The sequence below is a fragment of the Vulpes lagopus genome, chromosome 7 (genome assembly GCF_018345385.1).
Source record: "Vulpes lagopus strain Blue_001 chromosome 7, ASM1834538v1, whole genome shotgun sequence".
In the NCBI taxonomy this organism is placed as follows: Eukaryota; Metazoa; Chordata; class Mammalia; order Carnivora; family Canidae; genus Vulpes; species Vulpes lagopus.
Window position 1 is genome coordinate 95230277 of NC_054830.1, and position 25669 is coordinate 95255945.

General features: G+C 36.1%; 1 protein-coding gene across 9 annotated transcripts in view; it reads right to left on the reverse strand.

Annotated features, from left to right (window-relative positions):
- Window positions 1-25669, reverse strand: part of CNTLN (centlein) — a 320657-nt gene that overhangs the window by 36300 nt on the left and 258688 nt on the right. For all 9 annotated transcript variants that reach the window (XR_005989015.1, XM_041763171.1, XM_041763165.1 and 6 more), the window contains one exon: window positions 5831-6022. Coding sequence is in view for 8 of the 9 variants with exons in the window: in XM_041763171.1 (XP_041619105.1) it covers window positions 5831-6022 (192 nt within the window). In the remaining variant the exon portion in view is untranslated. The remainder of the gene's footprint in view (window positions 1-5830; window positions 6023-25669) is intronic.

Here is a 25669-nt window from a genome sequence, read left to right on the forward strand (position 1 = left end):
CTCTGTGGTATTTGTTGACTGTGCAGTCTAGGAACCAGAGGTAGCAACTGGAGTGTCAGGAACCTTAACTTTCAACTTTGACTCAAGTTCCAGGTGAACACGTAATCTGAGATATTACCTAGTATTTTTGACATTAGAGTTTCTCCACCTACAAGACAGTGTAAACATACATTAATTCATTTGTTAAAATTTTAAGATATTAAGTTAATATAAAAAAAATAAAATGTGATAGCTGTAAAAATATTTGGAGTAGGGCAGCCCAGGTGGCTCAGAGGTGTAGCGTCACCTTCAGCCCAGGGCGTGATCCTGGAGACCTGGGATTGAGTCCCACATTGAGTCCCACATTGGGCTCCCTGCATGGAGCCTGCTTCTCTCTCTGCCTGTGTGTCTCTGCCTCTCTCTCTCTCTGAGTCTCTCATGAATAAATAAATAAATAAATAAATAAATAAATAAATAAATAAAATCTTTAAAAATATTTGGAGTAGTTATTTTGCAAATCTTTCTAGTAACTATAGTCAATTGTTTCTGTTAGAACTATTTCCAGCTTTGGTTATCTTATGCTAAAAAAAATAAATCTGAAAAGATGAAACCATTAATCACACCATGTAAATATGAGTCAAATTCATTAGACAGACTTTAAATATTTCATTGGTACATCACTTTAAATATAAAATTTGAAAAAAAAATTTTATATTAAGTATATAAATTTTCTTAAAAATTCAAGACTACCTCAACATGCATGGCAAGTGTATTAAATGTTAAACATTTTGATTAAGTGGGGGCATGCGGTGGCTCACCAGTTAAGTGTCTGACTTAATCTCAGCTCAGGTCATGATCTCAGGGTTGTGGGATCCATCCCCACTCATGCCCGACAGTGGAGCCTGCTTAAAATTCTCTTTTTCTCTGTCACCCTTCACCCCACCCCAATCCTTCTCTCTCTAAAAATAAATAAAAGTTAAAATTTTTTTTTGCTTGTTTGTGTAATGAAATCTAAGTTCCCACCATATTTGACATGCATTGCCAGAATAAGATATTCCACACTAGTGAATTTAGCAGATAATTGAAGCTTTTGCTATAATCATTAATCTTAAATTCTCTCTGGAATGATTGTTCACTCACTTAGAAATATGAACATCCAGAATTACATTAAGCATTATAATAGTGATACTACACTATAGTGATATTATATTATAAATATTATCACTGTATTAATCATTTATGTTATCCTGCTATATTATATTATCACTGTATAATTATATTGTCATGCCTTTTGGAATGGTTACTGATCCCTACTCTAAATGGTCCCAGACTGCTGTTTTTCTCATTTTGTATTTTTATCTTAACATTTTCATATTTTCTTTTCCTCTCTGTCAACCTGTTGGTTGAAATTTCTTGCTTCTTCCATCCATATTTCTGCCTAAAAACAATCGTCCTGCCTCTTAATACACCTAGTTCTAATCTGCTGCTTCTGAGGTATTTTCTGCTGAGAAGTTAAACAAACACACTTATTAGAGCTATATTTAAAATAAAAGGTAACAGGCATAAATGAAGCATGATAGTATCTTCAGTGGAATAAATTAAGCACATTTTAGGGTAGCTGTTTGATTCCTTTCTGTTTTTAGACTTAAGGCTGTTATTTTAGGTGACTGGACATGCTGTAAGTCTGACTTCTAGAGAGTTGAGAGATTACTGAATTATAGTAAATAAAACAACACCAGCTTCATATATACTTTTGCCAGAACCTCTAAATCTCACAGCCATTTCATTTGATCCTTAAAAATCCTTACGAAGTAGGAAGAAGGGTATCCCTGCTTTAGACCTCTGGAGAAACTATTTCCTCAGCCTGGTCCTATAAGAAGCTAGTGCACAAAGAATGATCACAACCTAGGGCCCCTAACATTTTCCACTTCGACTATACAATACTTATCTGTGGCATGACCTCAATTCTGTAGTAAAACATATATTCCAAAAATATCACAATGGTAAGAATCCATTATGGTTAGAGCTCTTCTAAGTTTGTTAATTTTTTTTTTAAATTGCAGAGTGTATGAGTAAAAGCATGGACTCTGAAGTCAGATGGGATATGTTCTAATCTTGACTCTATCACTTAGAGCTCAGTTGACCTTGGACAATTAACTTATCCTCTGCATCTCTGTGTTCTCAACTATAAAACAGAATAATAGACTTCACCTCACAGGATAGAAATGAGAGTTTTTTAAAAAAGATTTTATTTATTTGTTTGAGAGAGAGAGAGAGAGCACATAAGCAGGGGGGAGGAGCAGAGGGAGAGGGAGAAGCAGGCTCCCCCGCTGAGCAGGAAGCTCAACAGATGTAGGATTCCATCCCAGCACCCTGAGATCGTGACCTGAGCTGAAGGCAGAGAGATGCTTAACTGACTGAGCTACCCAAGTACCCCTAGAAATGAGGTTTAAACAGTTAATATTTGTAAAGGAATTAGAACTAGCCTGGCAATAGTTTAGACATAAAGGAACAGTAGTTTTTTCATTTTTTAAGATTTTATTTATTCATGAGAGAGAGAGAGAAGAGGCGTCATGCAGGGAGCCCGACTCAATCCCAGGGCTCCAAGGATCACACCCTGGGCCAAATGTGGTGCTAAACCGCTAAGCCACCTGGGCTGCCCAGAAACAGTAGTTTAAATACTATTATGTTTCATTATTGACTTACTGGGAAACAGGAAGAGAACATGGTATACACCAAAAGGAATGCTTTTAACAATCAGGAATTCAAAGAATCACAAATACAAATTGAAGTGCTAGCCAATTCAAATTGTATAAATAACCATAAATAAACTAAATACAAATAGACACACACACACACACACACACACACATCATCATCATCATCATCATCATCATCATCATCACTGGAAGGAATTTGTACATCTTTAAATATTTGATTATCTCCCTATATGAAGCTGGGTACCTTGAAGAAAATGAAGATACAGAAAAAACACATGAACACTCAAATGATACTGAATGTACCATGTATATCTGAGAAGTACACCTAAGAATTTACACAGAAAAGTCTAAAATTAATTGGATAAAATTTTTTTAAAAAAAGTAAACGTTTAAACATTTCATATATTCAGATCTAACCAGGTTTTCTTAATTAAGCATAAAGCAATTTCTTAATTGTTTAAGAATTGTTTAATTCTTAACATCAACTAGAAAGGAAGTTATTTCTTGGAAAATTATTATGTTAGCAATTTGATTATCTCTTATGGGCTGAACTATGTCCCCTCAAAATTTACACGTTGAAGTCTTAACCCCAGTACCTCAGAATGTGACTGTATTTGGATAAGGCCTTTAAAGAGGTAATTAAGGTAAAATGAGGTCATATGGGTGGACCTTCATCTGATGTGACTAGTATCCTTATAAGAGGAAGAGAGTAAACACAGATCACACAGCCTTGGGGATGATCATGTAAGGACACAGATGGCTATCTACAAGCTAATGAGAGAATCTACAACCTATTGATACCTTGATCTTGGACTTGTAGACTCCAGTATACGAGGGAAAAAAAAATTCCATTTTTTTTAAAGATTTTATTCATGAGAGACACAGAAAGAGAGAGAGGCAGAGACACAGGCAGAGGGAGAGAAGTAGGTTCCACGCAGGGAGCTGGACGTGGGACTCGATTCCCGGTCTCCAGGATCAGGCCCTGGACCGAAGGCAGCGCTAACCTGCTGAGTCACCTGGGCTGCCCAATTTCCATTTTTTAAAGGTACACAGTCTGTGGTATTTTCTTAGAGCAGACCTAGCAAACTAATGGAATATCAAAACAGCAATTTGTAGTAGCACAGTGTACTAGGTACCTTAAGATCCTGGTCTTCTAAGGTACTTCCATATTAAATCATGAAACAAGGCAGAAGTAAGATTTATCCTTTTGTCCCTATGTAGCCTGGTCAGTGTCCTAGGACTCTAGGCTAGATACGGATACTTCACTTCAAAGATACCTCGAGGACAGTATAAGTTGCTCCAGGCATTCTCATAGTCTTATCTTTGTGACTCACACATTCTTCCAAAGTGAAGAGAGATTTACATATGGGTGAAAACTTATACCATGGGAAACCATAATGTAAACAACTTAGAGATATTGATGTGGGTTCATTATTTCCAAAACTTATATTAGACCATTTAGTAGTAAGTAATATCAAATAAGTTAACTTAAAACTAATTAACCACTTAAAAATTTTAGAAGTCAAATTAGGTATTATTGGATCCAACATTCTATTTTATCTTGGTGAAAACTAAAGCTGTGTGAAGACTTAAATCTAAGAAGAATCACAGAACTGTTAATTAAAGTCTCTGTAGTAGATACAGATAAGGTCAAAGAATAGTTCAATGATTTTATCTTCTGTAATAGACAGTTAACACTAAAATGGTTTACTTATATATTTTAGTCCACTTTTTTACATACAGAAATGCATTTTAAGAAAAGATGTATACACCAAGGCTTGCATAACTATTTTTTCTCACATTTCCAATATGTAAGGTATTTAAACTTATAAAATGTAGTGGTTGAGGCAAGTTCTGCACATCAAAAACTCTCAAGAAGATGCTATTCAAGAAATATCTAAATTAGTGCCACTGTGTATTATTTGATTATTATTAACGAAGCAAAATATTTTCAAGTAATGATATATTCTTCTACTTTAAGCTTTTATCCTATTTTCTCCTCTTAGTAATCCTTCATTTAAAGATATTACTGGAGAGTGCACATATCATATTTTGAAATAAAAACAACTGAGTCTGTTTAACAATTCATTATTCTTATACCCTTTTAATAGTCATGGCCACTCTGTTCCTAATGTATCCTGTGCATTTCCAACCAGAACTTTCTTTCTAGTGATTCCCATAGTGATGGTCCCACATCCACTGTCTTTTTAGCTCCCAGATAGCAATACCCATGGAACAAAATAACTAAATACATGAGGAATAAATGAATTTGTTTTAGAACAGTATGAAATAAAAATTTCAAATCCTGTTTCTTACAAGGTAATTCTATTTAAACTAAGGTCAGTCTTATTTTTAAGCTCTTGACAGTTATACTGGACTTAGTATTCTTTACAAAGAAAAGGAACATTGCTTTTTACTTATTCTCAGGTTTCAGTGGCTGAAATCTATTAAACCAACCATCTTTGCTCTGTGGTTCTCCCTCCCTCCATAACTTCTCTCCTCCTTCCTCATCTCTAACTAATAACAACCAAATTAAAATAGTAGCAACTGTGTAGAGGGAAGCAATTCTATTTATGTTGATACAGTAAAGTTTAAAGGAATTCTGCTCAGTGGAGGGAGGGATGGAATTTAGAGGGGCGTTCAGTAATGGAAAAGAAATGACAGTAGCTAGTTTCCATCATCTTCTAAATTAGGATTTCATAGTGTCTTGTTATTTTCTCAGAGAATAGTGTTATGAGTTACCGTATAAGAAACTACTATGCTGAAAGAGAATGATGAGGTCAAAAGCAGTATTAATAACTTTTAGATTATTTGTACCATAATTTACCCTTACTAGTAGAATTAAATTAGAATATAAACATGTCTTTAAGTATTCACTAACTTAATATGTTTTCATGCTTAATAATTTATAATCGGGAATCCCTGGGTGGCTCAGCGGTTTACTGCCTGCCTTTGGCCCAGGGCGCGATCCTGGAGTCCTGAGATCAAGTCCTATGTTGGGCTCCCAGCCCAACATGGGGCCTGCTTCTCCCTCCTCCTGTGTGTGTCTCTGCCTCTCTCTCTCTCTCTCTATGTCTATCATGAATAAATAAGTAAATAATTTTTAAAAATAAAATAAAATTTATAATCACCTTTAATTTACACTGCAATTGCTTCGTCTCCAAATCCATGCTCCTTGAAGGACCAAGTGATGTAACTTGTATCCGTGGAACTATTACCCGGGAAACTTCTTCTGCCAAACTTGTGATTTCAGATGAGGACTCCAATTTCTTCAGCAAGTCTTCTTTTTCCTTCCGAAGCCCAGCCAAATCCAAATTTAGCTTCTTTTTTAAAAAGAAAATAAATAGAAATGTATTATAAAAGTAATTACTTTTACAATTATCAGCATAAAATTCTCCTAAAGAAAAAAGTGAAATTAATTCTAAATATAGTTATTATAAAAACTTTACAGAAACTATAACCTCTACTAGTTTTTGCCTAAGGATGTAGGGCTTGTAAAGGTTAAAACTAAATGGACCAGCTGTACCTAGCATGTTTTGGTTGGCTGGTCTTTACTCATGATGTGCTATTTCTTTGACTTCACATATATGTGCCTGAGCCAGAGATTCACATATTTGATAACCTTGACTTCAGGGCTGATGTACTTAACTGGTAAAAGCCAAGCTGGAGCAGGACAGATAACAGATGCTAGTTGTTTATTCCACTGGGTAGGTCTTACCATCCTATATGGCAGCCAAAATGCTTCTCATTTAGTAACATGAATGTTAAGTCCAATTAGCAGAAGAGGCTTATTAGAGATTTAGTTCAAATAAATAGCATGCAAATTCACTCAGTCTTATGCATCTGATCGATAGTTGACAAGTCTTCTTTGTAGTGTTAACATAGAATTGCACTAAACTCCTTATATTTGAATTTTTAATAATATCAACATTTTACTAAAGGATATACTGGTAATGTTTTTATAAAATAGTGTAAAATAAACAGTCTTAATGTCAACCCTTCTTGTCACCAATCTGTAGTCAGCAGAAAGCCACCAAGCTATAATGGCATAACAACTCAGAGCTCCTTAAGAGGATAACTGCATTTACTATTTTATCATTCCAAAGAAGCTTATAAAATGGTAGTTTAACATAAGGAACAATTAGACAAAATGGTACTGAAATCTCTCAGGGGTCAAAAAATCTTAGTGAAAAATTCTAATGAGAAACAGTAAAAGATGTACCCAACATGTACAGTAGTATAAATATGGGACACAGTAAGTTATTTAAGTATTAACACTATATTTACACACAACCTTTACAAACTATACCAACAACTGCATATGTATCTGTGCATATAAGTATATACTATTAAATATGAATATTTTAGATATTGGATTCAAAATTAGGGCTTGATATATTTGATTTTAGATTATGTTTTGGTGGAAGAAAAAGAACGTTTTGGTGAAAAAAAATTCTTTGATTATATTTGAACTTATTTTTATTTAGATCTATTTATTTTAGAGAGGGCGCACACCTGTGAGTGGGAGAGGGGCAAAGGGAAAGGAGAGAGCATCCCAAACATATTCTGGCTAAGTGGGGAGCTTGACACAGGGTTCTATCCCATGAGTGGTTGGATCTTATGACAAATGAGATTGAGACCTGAGCCCAGAGCAAGAGTCAGAATCTTTGTTTTTTAAAGATTTTTATTTATTTATTCATGAGATACAGAGATACACAGAGAGAGGCAGAGACACAGGCAGAGGGAGAAGCAGGCTTCCATGCAGGGAGCCTGATGTGGGACTTGATCCCGGGTCTCCAGGATCACACCCTGGGCTAAAGGCAGATGCTCAACCACTGAGCCACCCAGGCATTCCTCAAGAGTCAGAATCTTAACAGACTGCTCCACGCAGCACCCCTCTTTGATTATATTTGAACTTACCATCTAAAGGTGTGGTTCTACATGTTTTCAGGAAATATTCCTTTGTGAATTGTCTCAAAGGTACCTAATATTTAATATCTAAAAGCAAACTCATAATTTCCCTAAGCCTGAAAATCTTCCTAGTTATCTTCCAAGTTTGAATACATCTCCCTCCTTGTTTAATTTTCAATGTCCAACCAATTTTCAGGTTCTATAAATTATGTCATGTTTCTCATATTCACTCCCTCTGCCACTTTCTTAATGAAGACTCACTGTTCCACTAAGACTACTTCAAAGCCCTTCCCCTCCCCCCAGCCCTCTGTATTTTTAAACCATCTTTTATACAAGTTTCTAAAACAACACTAACCTGTTAATCCCTCATTCAAAAACCCTTCAGAGGTTTCTTACCCTAGCCGAATAAAGCTCAGATGTTTGTGGTTATAATAAGGCTCTCTAAGATATAGCTTCAATTTGTGTTTCAGCCAAACATCACCTGATGTTTGCCTTACCTTGCCTGCCATACCCCAAACCTGTCTGCCATTTCTACATCAATGACTCTACACTTGGTGTTTTCCGTTGGCTAAAATCTCACTCATGCTTAAAGAACAGCTTAGCATTTCCTCCTATATGAAGCCTTATGTTCTTTCCCTTCTTTTTTTTTTCTTCAACAAAGTAGCTTCTCTATTTTCTTAGTTTCCATAGCACTGTGTCTATTCTTCAACCATGAACCCTACTAAGTCCTTGAGAGAGGACTCTGCCTTTTTCCCCAGAGAATCTAAAAACAATGCCTTCTGTAGAATAGGAACCAAAAGAAAGGTACCAAAAAATTGAAGTCTATTTGTAGCATGGATGGTGCTATGAAGACACATTGATTTCAGCTCATATTTATAAACTTTCTATTAGTTTATCACTATATAAATTAAAGTACACTTTTATTAGTTAAATAATATTATCAGTGTTTACTTAAGTAGTATGCACTGGAGCACTTATCAATCCTGAAGTTAATGCTATGCATCTAAATTAAATTTTCTGAGATTTTAATTTGGGATGACATAACTCATGGCTGCAATTCTATGTGGAATATCAGGCTACTCAGAAAATTCAGCTATGATGAAGCTCTTTTCTTCCCACATGCAATCCTGGTAACTTCTTTCATTTATTAAACTTGCATGCCATTAGATTTCTGTCTGGTCTTTCCGCAGTGGTAGATCCTAATACTATAAATAAATCCTTCATGGAGGAAAGACTAAGTCAATAAATATAGTTCTCTAAAATACATGTATGGTAGACTTTAACAATATAAACATTTACTAAATAAACACTGAAATTATGGAGACTGTAAACCATATGACTTGTAAGTTATTAAAATACAAATCACATTTTGATTAACCAATATTTAAAATCTACAACCTTTAAAATGTATTTCTAATATAGTTATACTGCCCAGAAATGCCACAGAGCAAGTGTTAAAATAGAAGAAATAGGGGTGCCTGAGTGGCTCACTCAGTGAAGCATCTCTCTTCAGCTCAGGTCATGATCCCAGGGTACTGGGATGGAGCCCCACATTGTGCTCCCTGCTCAGTGGGGGAGCCTGCTTCTCCCTCTCCCTCTGCCATTTGCCCATTTGTGCTCTCTGGCTCTCTCGCCCTCTCTGTCAAATACATAAATAAATAAATAAATAAATAAATAATCTTTTTAAAAAATTGAAAAGACAAATCATATATTCCATCAGGTTCAAGTCCTTTATCCCTTAGAATTTTGGACAAATAATGATGGCCCTATTACTAACTTCTCTCAGTTTAAGCATCCTATTTCTTTTTTGAGAAACGTTACAGATAAGACAAGAAGTATAAATAATTTTCTTTTGTATACACTTGGCTTGGCATGTGAGACTACTTGTCTCTCATAATTTCTTAGAAAGAAATTATGCTTAAAACTTACCAATAAATTAAGATTACCATTAAAATTGTTACTTTTCTTTTTTATCAAAAGCATGATCCAAAAAAAAGCATGATCCTATTTCTATATTATTTATAATCTCCAAACACTTACAAGTATGTCATTTATAATAAAAGTATAAATAATAATAAAACACACGTAGAGTCATAATTTCTGGATTTTACCTTGAGATCTACTGCTTACCAGCTGAATGATGCTAATTAGTGCTTGACATTGTTTCTTCATTAAAAACAGAGATGATGTTTGTCTACTTATCAATGGTAATTTTGAGGGCAGACTTTAAAAAAAATTATGATACCACTTGGTAAATTTTTAAATTACAGCATTATTGTTAGCACTACCTTGTGGTAAATGCTACCATATAGCATCTGAAAAGTAATTTAAGGAGGAGGGGCAAGATTGCTGAAGAGTAGGGTCTTCAAATCACCTGTCTCCACCAAATTACCTAGATAACCTTCAAATCATCCTGAAAATCTACGAATTCGGCCTGAGATTTAAAGAGAGACCAGCTGGAACGCTACAGTGAGAAGAGTTCGCGCTTCTACCAAGGTAGGAAGACGGGGAAAAAGAAATAAAGAAACAAAAGGCCTCCAAGGGGGAGGGGCCCCACAAGGAGCCAGGCTAAGGCCGGGTTGAGTGTCCCCAGGACAGGAGAGCCCCGTCCCGGAGACGCAGGAGCTTCACCAACCTTTCCGGGCAGAAAGGCCTCGCAGGGAGTTACAGCAGGACCCAGGAGGGCGGGGATGCCCTTGGGCTCCCTGGGACACTAACAGGCACCTGTGCACCCAGGAGAGTGCCCCATACCTCGAGGCCGAGCTCCCTAAAAGACTGCAACGCGCATGGCTGGACCGGGAGCAGCTCGGAGGGGCTCGGGCGGCGGCGGTTCCGGCAGAGGAAGAGGCTCAGTGTGGAGGCGGCTGCGGGGCGGGAGCGCGAATCCAACAGCGCAGGCTCCGGAGCACAGGGCGCAGGGACACAGCGCAGGATCCGGCCTCCCCCGGGACAGGCAGAGGCCGGGAGGGCCCCCGGACAGCAAGGACGCTCCTGCCCCGAGCTGAGCAGATCAGCGGCCCCGCCCAGGAGCCTCCAGGCCCTGCAGACACAGAGCTCCGGAGTTCCTGCGGGGGCTGAATCCAGGGCTCCAGAGCTGGCCCGCCACTGCGGTTGTTCCTCCTGGGGCCTCAGGGGGTGAACAACCCCCACTGAGCCCTGCACCAGGCAGGGGCAGAGCAGCTCCCCCAAGTGCTAACACCTGAAAATCAGCACAACAGGCCCCTCTCCCAGAAGACCAGCTAGAGGGACCAGTTCCAAGGGAAGTCAAGGGACTTAAAGTACACAGAATCAGAAGATACTCCCCCATGTTTTTTTTTTTTTTTTTTTTGCTTTTTGATTTGTTTGCTTCCCCCACCCCTTTTTTCCCTTTCTTTCTTTTTCTTTCTCTTTTTCCTCTTTTTTTTTCTTCCTTTTTTCTTTTTTCTTTTTCTCTTTTCTTTCCTTCTTTCTGTCTCTTTTTCTCCTTTTCCCAATACAACTTGTTTTTGGCCATTCTGCACTGAGCAAAATGACTAGAAGGAAAACCTCACCTCAAAAGAAAGAATCAGAAACAGTCCTCTCTCCCACAGAGTTACAAAATCGGGATTACAATTCAATGTCAGAAAGCCAATTCAGAAGCACTATTATATAGCTACTGGTGGCTCTAGAAAAAAGCATAAAGGACTCAAGAGACTTCATGACTGCAGAATTTAGATCCAATCAGGCAGAAATTAAAAATCAATTGAATGAGATGCAATCCAAACTAGAAGTCCTAACGACGAGGGTGAACGAGGTGGAAGAACGAGTGAGTGACATAGAAGACAAGTTGATGGCAAAGAGGGAAACTGAGGAAAAAAGAGACAAACAATTAAAAGACCATGAGGATAGATTAAGGGAAATAAACGACAGCCTGAGGAAGAAAAAACCTACGTTTAATTGGGGTTCCTGAGGGCGCCGAAAGGAACGGAGGGCCAGAATATGTATTTGAACAAATCCTAGCTGAAAACTTTCCTAATCTGGGAAGGGAAACAGGCATTCAGATCCAGGAAATAGAGAGATCCCCCCCTAAAATCAATAAAAACCGTTCAACACCTCAACATCTAATAGTGAAGCTTGCAAATTCCAAAGATAAAGAGAAGATCCTTAAAGCAGCAAGAGACAAGAAATCCCTGACTTTTATGGAGAGGAGTATTAGGGTAACAGCAGAAGTCTCTACAGAGACCTGGCAGGCCGGAAAGGGCTGGCAGGATATATTCAGGGTCCTAAATGAGAACAACATGCAACCCAGAATACTTTATCCAGCAAGGCTCTCATTCAGAATGGAAGGAGAGATAAAGAGCTTCCAAGACAGGCAGGAACTGAAAGAATATGTGACCTCCAAATCACCTCTGCAAGAAATTTTAAGGGGGACTCTTAAAATTCCCCTTTAAGAAGAAGTTCAGTGGAACAATCCACAAAAACAAGGATTGAATAGATATCATGATGACACTAAACTCATATCTGTCAATAGTAACTCTGAACATGAATGGGCTTAATGACCCCATCAAAAGGCACAGGGTTTCAGACTGGATAAAAAAGCAGGACCCATCTATTTGCTGTCTACAAAGACTCATTTTAGACAGAAGGACACCTACAGCCTGAAAATAAAAGGTTGGAGAACCATTTACCATTCAAATGGTCCTCAAAAGAAAGCAGGGGTAGCCATCCTCATATCAGATAAACTAAAATTTACCCCGAAGACTGTAGTGAGAGATGAAGAGGGACACTATATCATACTTAAAGGATCTATCCAACAAGAGGACTTAAGAATCCTCAATATATATGCCCTGAATGTGGGAGCTCCCAAATATTTAAATCAATTAATAACCAAAGTGAAGAAATACTTAGATAATAATACACTTATACTTGGTGACTTCAATGTAGCTCTTTCTACCCTCGATAGGTCTTCTAAGCACAACATCTCCAAAGAAACGAGAGCTTTAAATGATACACTGGACCAGATGGATTTCACAGGTAACTACAGAACTTTACATCCAAACTCAACTGAATACACATTCTTCCCAAGTGCACATGGAACTTTCTCCAGAATAGACCACATACTGGGTCACAAATCGGGTCTGAACTGATACCAAAAGATTGGGATCGTTCCCTGCATATTCTCAGACCATAATGCCTTGAAATTAGAACTAAATCACAACAAGAAGTTTGGAAGGACCTCAAACACGTGGAGGTTAAGGACCAGCCTGCTAAAAGATGAAAGGGTCAACCAGGAAATTAAGGAAGAATTAAAAAAATTCATGGAAACTAATGAGAATGAAGATACAACCGTTCAAAATCTTTGGGACACAGCAAAAGCATTCCTGAGGGGGAAATACATTGCAATACAAGTATCCAGTCAAAAACTGGAAAGAACTCAAATACAAAAGCTAACCTTACTCATAAAGGAGCTAGAGAAAAAACAGCAGAAAGATCCTACACCCAGCAGAAGAAGAGAGTTAATTAAGATTTGAGTAGAACTCAACGAAATCGAGACCAGAAGAACTGTGGAACAGATCAACAAAACCAGGAGTTGGTTCTTTGAAAGAATTAATAAGATAGATAAACCATTAGCCAGCCTTATTAAAAAGAAGAGAGAGAAGACTCAAATTAATAAAATCATGAATGAGAAAGGAGAGATCACTACCAACACCAAGGAAATACAAACGATTTTAAAAACATACTATGAGGGATCCCTGGGTGGCGCAGCGGTTTAGCGCCTGCCTTTGGCCCAGGGCGCGATCCTGGAGACCCAGGATCGAATCCCACGTCGGGCTCCCGGTGCATGGAGCCTGCTTCTCCCTCTGCCTATGTCTCTGCCTCTCTCTCTCTCTCTCTCTCTGTGTGACTATCATAAATAAATAAAAATTAAAAAAAAACATACTATGAACAGCTCTATGCCAATAAATTAGGCAATCTAGAAGAAATGGATGCATTCCTGGAAAGCCACAAACTACCAAAACTGGAACAGGAAGAAATAGAAAACCTGAACAGGCCAATAACCAGAGAGGAGATTGAAGCAGTCATCAAAAACCTCCCAAGACACAAGAGTCCAGGGCCAGATGGCTTCCCAAGGGAATTCTATCAAACGTTTAAAGAAGAAACCATACCTATTCTACTAAAGCTGTTTGGAAAGATAGAAAGAGATGGAGTACTTCCAAATTCGTTCTATGAGGCCAGCATCACCTTAATTCCAAAACCAGACAAAGACCCCACCAAAAAGGAGAATTACAGACCAATATCCCTGATGAACATGGATGCAAAAATTCTCAACAAGATACTAGCCAATAGAATCCAACAACACATTAAGAAAATTATTCACCATGACCAACTAGGATTTATCCCCGGGACACAAGGCTGGTTCAACACTCGTAAAACAATCAATGTGATTCATTATATCAGCAAGAGAAAAACCAAGAACCATATGATCCTCTCATTAGATGCAGAGAAAGCATTTGACAAAATACAGCATCCATTCCTGATCAAAACTCTTCAGAGTGTAGGGATAGAGGGAACATTCCTCGACATCTGAAAGCCATCTACAAAAAGCCCACAGCAAATATCATTCTCAATGGGGAAGCACTGGGAGCTTTTCCCCTAAGATCAGGAACAAGACAGGGATGTCCACTCTTACCACTGCAATTCAACATAGTACTGGAAGTCCTAGCCTCAGCAATCAGACAACAAAAAGTCATTAAAGACATTCAAATTGGCAAAGAAGAAGTTAAACTCTCCCTCTTCGCCGATGACATGATACTCTCCATAGAAAACCCAAAAGCCTCCACCCCAGATTGCTAGAACTCATACAGCAATTTGGCAGCGTGGCAGGATACAAAATCAATGCCCAGAAATCAATGGCATTTCTATACAGTAACAATGAGACTGAAGAAAGAGAAATGAAGGAGTCAATCCCATTTACAATTGCACCCAAAAGCATAGATACCTAGGAATAAACCTAACCAAAGAGGTAAAGGATCTATACCCTAAAAACTATAGAGCACTTATGAAAGAAATTGAGGAAGACACAAAGAGATGGAAAAATATTCCATGCTCATGGGTTGACAGAATTAATATTGTGAAAATGTCAATGTTACCCAGGGCAATTTACACGTTTAATGCAATCCCTATCAAAATACCATGGAGTTTCTTCAGACAGTTAGAACAAATTATTTTAAGATTTGTGTGGAATCAGAAAAGACCCCGAATAGCCAGGGGAATTTTAAAAAAGAAAACCATAGCTGGGGGCATCACAATGCCAGATTTCAGGTTGTACTACAAAGCTGTGGTCATCAAGATAGTGTGGTACTGGCACAAAAACAGACACATAGATCAATGGAACAGAATAGAGAACCCAGAAGTAGACCCTGAACTTTATGGTGAACTAATATTCGATAAAGGAGGAAAGACTATTCACTGGAAGAAAGACAGTCTCTTCAATAAATGGTGCTGGGAAAATTGGACATCCACATGCAGAAGAATGAAACTAGACCACTCTCTAGCACCATACACAAAGATAAACTCAAAATGGATGATAGATGTAAATGTGAGAGAAGATTCCATCAAACTCCTAGAGAACACAGGCAATACCCTTTTTGAACTCGGCCACAGTAACTTCTTGCAAGATACATCCTCAAAGGCAAAAGAAACAAAAGCAAAAATGAACTATTGGGACTTCATCAAGATAAGAAGCTTTTGCTCATCAAAGGATACAGTCAACAAAACTAAAAGACAACCTACAGAATGGGAGAAGATATTTGCAAATGACGTATCAGAGAAAGGGCTAGTTTCCAAGATCTATAAAGAACTTATGGCCAACACGCACATGAGAAAATGCTCTGCATCACTTGCCATCAGGGAAATACAAATCAAAACCACAATGAGATACCACCTCACACCAGTGAGAATGGGGAAAATTAACCAGGCAGGAAACCACAAATGTTGGAGAGGATGCGGAGAAAAGGGAACCCTCTTACACTGTTGGTGGGAATGTGAACTGGTGCAGCCACTCTGGAAAACTATGGGAGGTTCCTCAAAGAGTTAAAAATAGACCTGCCCTACGACCCAGCAATTGCACTGTTGGGGATTTACCCCAAAGATTCAGATGCAATGAAACGTCGGGACACCTGCACCCCGATGTTTATAGCAGCAATGTCCACAATAGCCAAACTGTGGAAGAAGCCTCAGTGTCCCCTGAAAGATGAATGGATAAAGAAGATGTGGTCTATGTATACAATGGAATATTACTCAGCCATTAGAAACGACAAATACCCACCATTTGCTTCAACGTGGATGGAACTGGAAGGTATTATGCTGAGTGAAGTAAGTCAATTGGAAAAGGACAAAGAGTGTATGTTCTCATTCATTTGGGGCATATAAATAATAGTGAAAGGGAATAGAAGGGAAGGGAGAAGAAATATGTGGGAAATATCAGAAAGGGAGACAGGACATAAAGACTCCTAACTCTGGGATATGAACTAGGGGTTATGGATGGGGAGGAGGGTGGGGGGTGGGGGTGAATGGGTGACGGGCACTGAGGGGGGCACTTGACGGGATGAGCCCTGGGTGTTATTCTGTGTGTTGGTAAATTGAACTCCAATAAAAATAAATTTACTATTAAAAAAATGAAAAGTAATTTAAAAGCTGAGAACCTGGATTTTAAAAAATGCTTTGTGATATACTTAAAGTATATATATATATATAATTCCTCCCTTAAATGAAATTCCAACCTTTTAAAAGTCTATTTCAATTTAAAAGTTGACTTCAATGAGAGTAAGTACTGAGATTTGTATTGGTTTATGTGTAGTCAATTATTCTAACCAAAGGTTATAGAGTAGAACTTAATACTCTAAAAGTTTAAAACTAGAAACTACTTATTTTTATTTAAATAGAACACTGAGGAAGTGTAAGTCTCTGAAAAGGAAAGAACCTTCTAAGCAACTGCACAAAGAAACAAAATAAAAAAGAAAAGAAAAAAAATAAAAAGGGGACAAAAAGACAAGAACCTAAGGAAGGCCTCAGAAATTGAGAATGGTCCTTGACTGGCAGTCAACAGGAAAACAGGGACTTTAGTCCCACATTTACAAGGAACTGATTTTTTCCAACAAACACGTGAGTTTGGAAGACAAGCCTGAGCTCTGGAAAGGAAGGTAGCATGGAAGTATCACTGATGTTATTCTCAGCCTTGTGGTACTCTGAGAAGAAGGCCTCACTTAGCTGTGCCAGAAAAAAAGCCTTTGGAAACTGTGATGTGATGACTGTATATGTTGTTTCTAAGCTGCTAAATTGTGGCAATTTGTTACATAGCATGGAAAACTAGCGTGAGTCCTCAGTTAAAAAAAAAAAAAAAAGCCTCCTGCTTAAACCTTGTTCTCTTATTGCCAACCTGCCCCACCTTGAGCAAGTATCCTGAATTCCACAGTGTAAGTTTGCATAACATCCTCATTCTGAGTTAATTTTTTCTTTATCCATAATTTTGCGTTAATTTTGTCTTCAATTACTTTAAAAATGATCTTATTTTTGATGCTAAAAATATAAATTGCCACTAGATCTGCATCTTACAGTTTGTCAAGCAAAGCCTCTGGCCAAAAGCTTCCTTTTGCTGCTCTCAATAGTAACTGTGGAATCCCATGAATGGGGTAAATAAGGCTCTGTTGATAGACTCTCCCTTGTTCTGTTACATGATAGTTCACTCAGTTTATTTAAAAAACACATTTCTTTTATTCTGGACCCCAACTTGACATTTTCTAGAAAATTTTAATAGGGAATATCTATACTCAAAACTGACTATCTAGCATTTACTTTTTTAAATACACACTATATAGTAGTGACTGTCTTAGTTCTGTTTTCAATGATAAAAAAACCAAAAAAGTGACAATTCTTGCCTTTAGGTAGCTACCAGTATAAACCCTAGAAATATACAACAATAAACTACAGTTAGTGCTCTAAAGAAACAAAACAGGGAGCTAATAGCAATGCTACTACCTTCATATCCTATCTGGTAAGTGCTGTTACAGCCAGTTTCCTTCCACATATCCCTCCTGATCTGTTCTGTCAGATGTTTCCTAGAAGCTAGCTGTAACATTAAAGGCTACAGCTAGATCTACAACTGCCTTGCTTTCTGACTTTTACTCTAGAGAAAGTATCTGCCGGAACACTGGTGAGTATTCTGAAGGCAATCCTGATGAGATGAAGGATCTCTTTCCAGCAGGGAGCCTTGGTAAACATTTTAATGTTCAAAAATGGAATTATCAGAAAAAAATAAAACTGGCCATGGAAAATATCTACAGTCCAAGTGAAATAAACTAAAGGACTTAGGGAAAAAAATCAGAACTGAAAGAATCATTTCCCTAATCATTCCCCACAATAATGTATTTTTAGATACTTTAATATTTATGTCTCCAAAGAATAAAATAGTCAACATCTGACTAGTTAATGGATATGATGCTAGTTGTGGCACGGGTAGAGAAAACACTGTGAGCATTCACTCATTTAGGAGCAGTGCTCCAGGGAAAAGGACTGTACTGATGTTAGGTTAAGATTTTATTTATTACTGTACTGATAGTGAAAAAGAGAATGACTATGGATACAAAATGGTTGTTAAGTGCACTGGTTGTTCATCCTCATGTCGTGTGGCTGACCGGCAACTGTGGCTTGCTGCCTTGCCCAGCAACACAAGAGAGGATTGTACCACATATCTCTAGCCTAGGAAAAGATCACAATTCAAAATTCAAAGTATGATTTCTGTGGCATGCATATAGCTTCTATATTGTCCATTTAGAAGACTAAAAGCACAGTCACTTAATTAAAACATTTATATGAGTTACAAAAAAAAAAAAACCTACATGGGTTTCTAAGTTATTCGCAGAGTATTTTCCATAAGTACTTCTCTAAAAAGATAAATAGTTCAGATAAATAACTTTCAAGTTAGTAATAAATGTTATAAATTGAAAACATGAGTTTTTTTCTTTGTTATGATATTGGAGACCTTCAAGAAAAAGAATTAAAAATTAAAACCATCAACCAAAAAAAAAAAAAAAAAGAACAAAGATCTAAGGCAGAGATGGAATTATTTATGTAATAAAATTTCTTATGAAAAATACACTGAGTTCCTACATCACTCATTTATAAACTATTTTCTGACAAATGCAGTTATTAAAAGCCTACAGTATGTTTCACAAAATGTCAAGCAAATGAAGGTAATATAGAGGACTTTTTACCAATGCTTTTGCTAGTAGTTAGACTTCAGTAGCCTTTAGAGACCATTAAGTACCCTTTGGCTAATTGGCCAATGGAAGATTAATCCTCTTTTTATTCCAGCAGCACTATTTTAACACCCTTTACACTCTGTCAGTGTAGTGTCTGAATGACAAAATAATATTGTGCATGAATAATAAGCAGAAAAGTTAAATTAACATTTCAAGTTTCACATGCCATACCTGTGTCAGAAGAACTTTCTTTTTAAGTCACTGACATTCAACTTTTTAAAACAATCTCATGTTGACATCTTATTGAGGTGAATCTTCCTAATTACTGCTAATTGCCTATCAAGAAAAAAAATCTTTTCATGAAGTGCAGTTGTCTAGTACAGATGAACGTAGCTCCAGTGTGCACATTAAAGACAAAGCATGACACTTAAGGTGCTACTTTGTTATAAGGTCATAACTAAATATGGTTTGCAATTAACAAAGCAGTTTTTTATTGTACTGGAAATGCCAATCTGTCTTGATGCGTTAAAATTAGATTCTATCAAAGAAGTATGGATATCTGCATATGGATAAAAGAAATGCTACTCTTTGGTAACACTTACAAGAAGTAAAATTAATTCAATGCCCTTATACTTTGTGATGTGAGTTCTAAGTGATGCCCAATTAAATAATTTTGTAATTTTGTTTGAATACGATTTCACAAAATGAAAATCAATACTATTATTACAAAAGCCAAGTTGTTTAAAACAGTTTGCTAATACTTTCTGAAAACAGCCCCAAATACTGAAAACATTTAATATGTACCCTTTAATTTGTATTAACAATTTTGACATTATTGATATTTAATAAGTATTAATTCACTGATACTAGCAATATAATGTGTTTCAAAATAATTGGAATAACTGAACTGCTGACTTTTAACTGGACTGAAGTTAAACCACATTACTTAAATTTCTGCTCCCAAAACTATGGAAAAAGGTTCAGTAAAAATGTATTATACATGAAATTTGGAAAATTTACTAATACAATTGACTTTCCAATATTTGTGGGAAAACAATCATTTTTTGGTTTAGTAAGAGGAGCTCAACTATAGGTTTGTTGTTATTTCCAATCCTCTATTCTAGTTACTAGAATAAATTCCGCTTTTCAGATTTACTAACCAAGTACCAAATACAGAGACAGATATTTGGAACCAAAAGTATATCTAGGACAATTCATCATCTTCCCTACTGCAAGAATTTCTCAATGTTAATATGGTAATATTATCAGATCAGTTTTAGCCCTCCTAGACATTTGACATACACATGGTATGCTTACTAATAACCACCAAGGTGCAATGCATTTCCATTGTGATTCCTTTTCCCCAGAAAAAATGAGAGAGAATGGCAGTACATACACCATTCCAAAGAAAAAACTGAGTGCTATCTTTCTAAACCCTTTTTTTCACTCTTCTGCCTTCCACCGCTTAAACTCAGCTAATTCAACACAGAAGTATCTACTCCTCACTTTTTCTATATATACATATTCATCTAAATTCTAGTCTTCCTCCACCTCTTTTGTCAATATTTATTTCAGTTTCTTAAGTTGTAAGGGGAGCAGGAAGAAGAGAATCCACTCCAATCAAATTATTCCAACAACGAAGAAAAGGAAAAAAAAGAACTTGCCTAATCACCAAAAATAATAGTTGAAATTTCAGAGTGATATTAATACTATATCTAAGAAAAGAACAGCCATAAAATTTCAAGTGAAGTTAAAGTTATTGAGTTATTAAGAACAGAGGCTATCAAAATCTAGAATATCTGCAAAAGTGTAATGAAGACTGCCTCATTCTCTAATGAAATTTGGTTTTCCTACACAACAGATTTCAATACTTTTAGTTGATTGTTTTTCCATCTTAGTGGGGAGATTTACTTCTTATTGTACTGTATTGTACTGCACAAAAGGTCTTTGTGACCAGGCTTAAAGAAACTAACTCATATATAGTATTGTTACTAACTAGAAGTGAGAATCCAGACAATTAAAAGTTGCTCATAATACTTAATGCTTATACTAACTCCAAAAGGCATTGATACTCCTTAAAATAATCTTTTATATAATAGACCATGATATATTTCTGTAATTCACGTTTTCAAAAGATAAAGTATTTCCAATTATAAGGTGCTAAAATTTATGTATATTAACATTAGGTTTATTTCTGTAACACTGGAATTAATTCATAGAAATAGTGCATTATCATGCTAATCTAAATGAAGTATTACTGACTTGTGGGGGAATAAATCCAAAAATTAAAAATCATCATTTCTAGCTCCAAGATTTTATTTATTTATTCATGAGAAACAGAGACATAGAGACAGAGACACAGGCAGAGGGAGAAGCAGGTTCCATGCAGGGAGCCTGACATGGGACATGGGACTCCATTCTGGGTCTCCAGGATCATGCCCTGGGCTGAAGGCGGCACTAACCCGCTGAGCCACCCGGGCTGACCAAGTATATGCTAAATGTAAATAGCATCTTAATACTTACTGAAATATTTAACTGATAGGGTCAATAGTTAATGGCATGCGTTTCCTCAGTTGTACTACATTATAAGCTCTGAAAACAACTTACTTGGATGAAAGCCAGTCGGGGAATTTCAAAAATCCTACAACTCATTACAAATTTAACAGCAGCAATACTAAGTATTCATATGATTTTGATTACATTTATAAATAAACCCTACTAAAATTCTCAAGGGAAACAATAATATTTTCTTTATTTCCTGTGTAAATTTCCTAAGATTTAAGAGAGTAAAAGCACAGACATTTCTTTAAAAGAATGGTTTTTGCAAACTTTGGACCTGATAAGATAAAAATGTTATTGATAACATTTAAAATGGGATTTTTAAAAAAAATTGAAAACATGTGAAAATTACTGAGAAAAATTACTAAAAAAAAATCATGGCATAAAGTAGAAATTTCCTTTAAAGGAGGAAAGATTTACAAAGCTTGAACCTAGATGATATTATAAAAATATGGTATGATTAAAAAAAAAACTTTAACACAATAATTTCACACAGAACCTTCTTCCATTATCCTTTGCTCCATTTTATATCTAGAATTGTCTTCTGTTATCATATTCTTTCAAATAGTAACCCTTAGCCTAATAGAGTAGTTCCTTAATAAATTTATGCTATGTGAAATATTCTGATTCATATAGATCTTTAAGGAAGAGGGTAGTCTGGAGTAAAATAACTCAAGTAATTTTTATTAATTGAGCTGGTTTCTCTGTTTCCTCCTCTAACAGTGGTTCTTAAAAAAATACATGGTACTTTAGATATATGTATTTTGGAAATTAGTGGAGACACTTTTGAGTGCTATGATGAGTGGCACTGGAATGGGTGAGAGGCAGGAGCACCAGATAAACCAGAATGTGTACACCAGTCTTGCCCACCAGAAACTGTCCTATATCCTGTATATCCTGTATGACTTTCAAATTTCCTCCTAGTAGATGAAAAATTAGCATATAATTAAATGCATCTAAATCTTAACCAAAATCAGATATAAACAAAGTGTTTTCTTTCCTGGGGGCCAGAAATTTATAAACCATGTAAGTCAAGGAAAGACTGAAAGATAAGTAAGAGGAATTCCTTTCTTTTCTGGGGTCTAAGCTATAAGAATGTTACCATATGGCTAGGGACACATGAAAAAGATGGTCAGAGAAGAGAGGTGAGATAAGGATGGAATTGAAGACATAAGTTCCTGGTTCCAGGTATCACTACTCTTCCCTAGGCTTTTCTCTTCAGTTCATCCTTTGATTTGGTGATTTTTTTCTTATATTAGTTTGAGTATAGTTTATGATTTTTGCTATAAGAGAGTTCTGCTAATAACAGCTTCTAAGGAAGGTTCAACAACCTCTTTCCTATTATTCTATCAGTAATTCCTCTATGGCATCCTACACTGTGGAACAACTCTTCTCTTTTTCCCCATTACAAATTTTCCTCCCTTGCTTCTGTATCACAGCACTCTCCTACTTCTTCTGATTCCTCTTCTGTCCATATATAAGATACTTCCCCAAATTTATTATCTTGCTGCAAAAATTTGTTCTACCTTCACCATTCTTTCCCTGGAATAATGACATCAACAGATTTCTTCATTTTTAATGATATATTTCAAATATGGGTGATACACATACATACATACATGGGTGATATACATTTTCTTTGTAGATATACAAAGAAAAATATAATGAACACTCAACTCATGAATCAATCATCCAACAAAGTCACTGTATTGCCAATACAATTGAAGACTATAAACCTATCTCCTGACTCACCAGAAATAATCACTATCCTGAACACCTTTGATGTTTAGGATTGTTTTACATTTCTTTATACTTTTAATACATTTATACTTTTAATACATATATGTGTATTTCCAAAACAAATACATAGTGATTTTTAAAGACATTCTCTTTCCACATTTTAATGTCACTGAAGTTGGGATGCATCTTCCATTCCCAGATACCATGTCATTCCTGCTATTACTTAAACAGTATTTTTTTAAGACTGCATATTCTGTTGATTGCTGGTGAATAAAGTATCATCATCTTATGATATATCGACTTTATATCCAGCAATCTTGCTGACATCTATCATCTTGAGATTCTATGCAGACAGCATAGTATTTGAAACTAATGATGGTTGTTTTTTCGTTTCTAATACTTTTAACATTCATTTCTTTTTCTTAGTGCCTGTGTCCTCTAGTACAATGTCTAAGACAAGCAATGATAACAGACATAAATGTCTTTCTCCTGATGTTAAAAGGAATGGTTTTTACTTCCACCATTAAGTATGATGGCTGTTTTACATTTTTACATGCTTTTTTTTTTTAACAAAATAAGTAAGTTCTCTGCTGTATCTAGTTTACTAAGAGAATTTTATCATGAACAGGTATTTAATTGTATAAAAATAGTGTCTTTGGGTTTTTCATCATTGTAAAAATCACATAACACAAGATTTTTATCCTCTTCACCAATCTGTAAGCATATAGTATAGTATTTAAAGATTCCTCTAAGCACGCTTTCACTGCATCCATGTTTTGATACATTGTGTTTTCATTTTCATTTGTCTCGTGGTATTTTCTAATTTCCCTGGTGACTTCTTCTTTGACCCACTGGTTAAGAGTGTGTTGTTTAACTTCCATATATTTGTGGGTTTCACAGTTTTCCTTCTGCTCTTGATTTCTAGTTTCAGTCCATTGTGGTCAGAAAAAATATTTTGTATGGTTTCAATTTTCTTGAATTTAAAACTTATTTTGTTCCCTAACATGTGGTCTAGCCTGCAGAAAGTTCCCCATGCACTTGAGAATACTGCAGATGAGTGGAGTGTTCTGTTTATGTCTGGCAGGTCCAATTAGTCTATGCTGTTCTTTAAGTTCTGTATTTCCTTATTAATCTTGTCTGCTTCTATCCATTATTAAAGTGATGTTCTTAAGTCTCTTACTATTATTGTCTTGTCTATTTCACCCTTCAATTCTGTCAAATTCGTTAAACATATTTAGAAGTGGTGGTATTTGGTACATAAATATTTGTAATTGTTGCATCTTCTTTGTGAATTGACTCTTTTGTCATTCTATAATATCTTTCTTTGTCTCTTCTAAAAGTTTTTTGTTTCAAGTCTGTGTTGTCTTATGCTAGCATAATCACCATGGCTCTTTTTGGTCACTATTTGCTTGGAGTATCTTTTCTACTCTTTCACTTTCTATGTGAAAGGTAAACATTTTTGCCACAATGAAAAACCCAAATATGGTATTGTTATACAATTATATACCTGTTCATGATAAAATTCTCTTAGTAAACTAGGTACAGCAGAGAACTTTCTTGTTCTGTTAAATCTAATGTGAGTCTCTTATAGATAGTATATAGCTAGAGCCTGGTTTTTAAATCCACTTAGCTATAATTTGTCTTTTGACTGGGGAGTAAATATAAATCCAGGTACATTTAAAGTAATTATTGATATGGATGGACTTGTAGCTCTCTTGTTCCTGTTCTTCTCCCTTGCTGGATTTTGTGTTTTAATTTTTTTGCAGTGACATGCTTTTATTTCATTTTCATTTTGTTGTGTGCATCTTCTATAGCTAAATTCTTGGTGGCCACCTGGGGCTTATGTGAAACATGACAATAGATTTGAGCTGATAACAACTTAATTTCAATAGCACACATCTTTGCACTTTTACTTCTCCTGTCCAAACATTTTATGTTATCTATGTCACAAATTACATATTTTGTCTTTCCATTAACATATTTTATAGTTATTTTTTACACTTTTGTCTTTTAACTTCTATGCCAGCATTAAGAGTGATTACTTACCACCATTACAGTTTTACAGTACTCTGTATTTTACTGTATGCTTACTTCTACCCATGAGTGTTATGCTTTTTTATGTTCTCATGTTGCTGCTGGTTTTTTTTTTTTTCATTTCAATTTGAAGGACTCCCTTGACCATTTTTTTGTAAGGCTGGTCTAGTGGTGATGAATTTCCTCAGCTTTTGTTTATCTAGGAAAACCTTTATTTCTCCTTCACTTTTGAAGGACAGTTTTGTCAGATATATTATTCTTGGTTGGCAGTTTTTTCTTTGGCCATTATAAATAAGCATTCTCTCTTAGTTCTTCTTCTGCAACTCCCACAGTGCACATATTGATCCCCTCAATGTGTCCTGTAAATCCCCTAGGCTTTCTTTACTCTTTTTCATTTTTTCTTCATACTCCTCTGCCTGGATAATTCCTGATAACCTGGTTTCAAATTCATTGATTCTGTCTTCTTCTTGATCAAGTCTGATGTTGAATACTCTAAATGAATTTTCA